The sequence below is a fragment of the Sinocyclocheilus grahami genome, unplaced genomic scaffold (assembly GCF_001515645.1).
Source record: "Sinocyclocheilus grahami isolate Dianchi unplaced genomic scaffold, SAMN03320097.WGS_v1.1 scaffold481.1, whole genome shotgun sequence".
NCBI lineage: Eukaryota > Metazoa > Chordata > Actinopteri > Cypriniformes > Cyprinidae > Sinocyclocheilus > Sinocyclocheilus grahami.
In genome coordinates, this window is record NW_015505660.1 from 827,535 (window position 1) to 828,641 (window position 1,107).

General features: G+C 39.7%; 1 protein-coding gene across 1 annotated transcript in view; it reads left to right on the plus strand.

The window, feature by feature from the left end:
• LOC107553811 (proprotein convertase subtilisin/kexin type 6-like) overlaps positions 1-861 on the plus strand; it is a 37,307-nt gene extending 36,446 nt beyond the window's left edge. The window contains exon 3 of the mRNA XM_016236118.1: positions 829-861. Within this exon, the coding sequence (XP_016091604.1) occupies positions 829-846 (18 nt within the window). The 3' untranslated portion in view covers positions 847-861. The remainder of the gene's footprint in view (positions 1-828) is intronic.
• The last annotated feature ends 246 nt before the right edge of the window (positions 862-1,107 follow it).

Sequence of the window (1,107 nt, forward strand, 5' to 3'; positions counted from 1 at the left end):
GTCACTACACACTCTTACACCCGCCCCCCCCCCCCCCCCCCCCAGTGAAAAAATGTTTAACACAAAAATGCAAGATAATGCTGCAATCATAATCTAGTTGTCTAATAAATCTGCCATTTTGTATTATAAATATTACTGTTTGAGTACTTGCTTTATTCCTCTTTTGTAAGTCGCTTTGGATAAAAGCGTCTGCTAAAAGCATAAATATAAATTTAATTGGTTGAATTTGTGTTGCATTCCCAACTTGATGGACTGGATTATGCATCATCGAAATTAAGTAAAAACTAAACTGAAACTAAAAATGCAAAATACAATAAAACTAGTAAAACCTTCTAAACTATAATAACATTTCCTAGGAGCTGTAGCAACCATTATATGGAGGTACATTTTTTTTAGGTCTTTTTTTTTTTACTTTACTAAGGGCAAAATTGTAGTTAGTCACATATACAAACTATTTCAAACTATTTTAATAAATGTAAACTATTTTACAATCCTACTACATCTAGTGTCTATTTACCATTGTATGCCTTTCAGCAAATCAGGTAGGAGAACCAAGACTGCTGTTGAATATTAATTAAGACTGCCCAATGAATATTCATGAGCCAAGCTGTTAAGTTCTGTTACAATTGTGCCCTCCCTACTTTTCACATGGCTGTTCAGCCTCTCCATCTTGCACGTTAAATCACATCGGTCCTGGACGCATCAATATGACGAGCAGCCGTGTTTGTCCAAGACTTCATTTGACAGAGCAGCCAGGCATTCAAAGTCAAGCTGTTTCCAGGGTTTGGAAAGCGGCCCTCTCCTGCTAAGATTATCTCTTCCCGACAGCCGGCATCTCGGGAGTAATAAAACAGTCCAGGTCTATTGGAGGGCATCTGACGGAGGGCCTCTGATCATATCCTGCCCCGGGCCATGTGTACAAATGGTGCGGCATGGCAAATGCCCAATAACCCATTTCATCAGTGTCAGGCCACAGGCAGAGGCCATGCGAGGTGGCGCGAAATGTTTTGTAACCGCAAGCAAAGAGCTGTCAAGCCTGAAAAGAATGTAAAAAATACTCTTCCAATAGATGTGTTGGTGTCCTTACAAAAGGACACTTCTTATCTT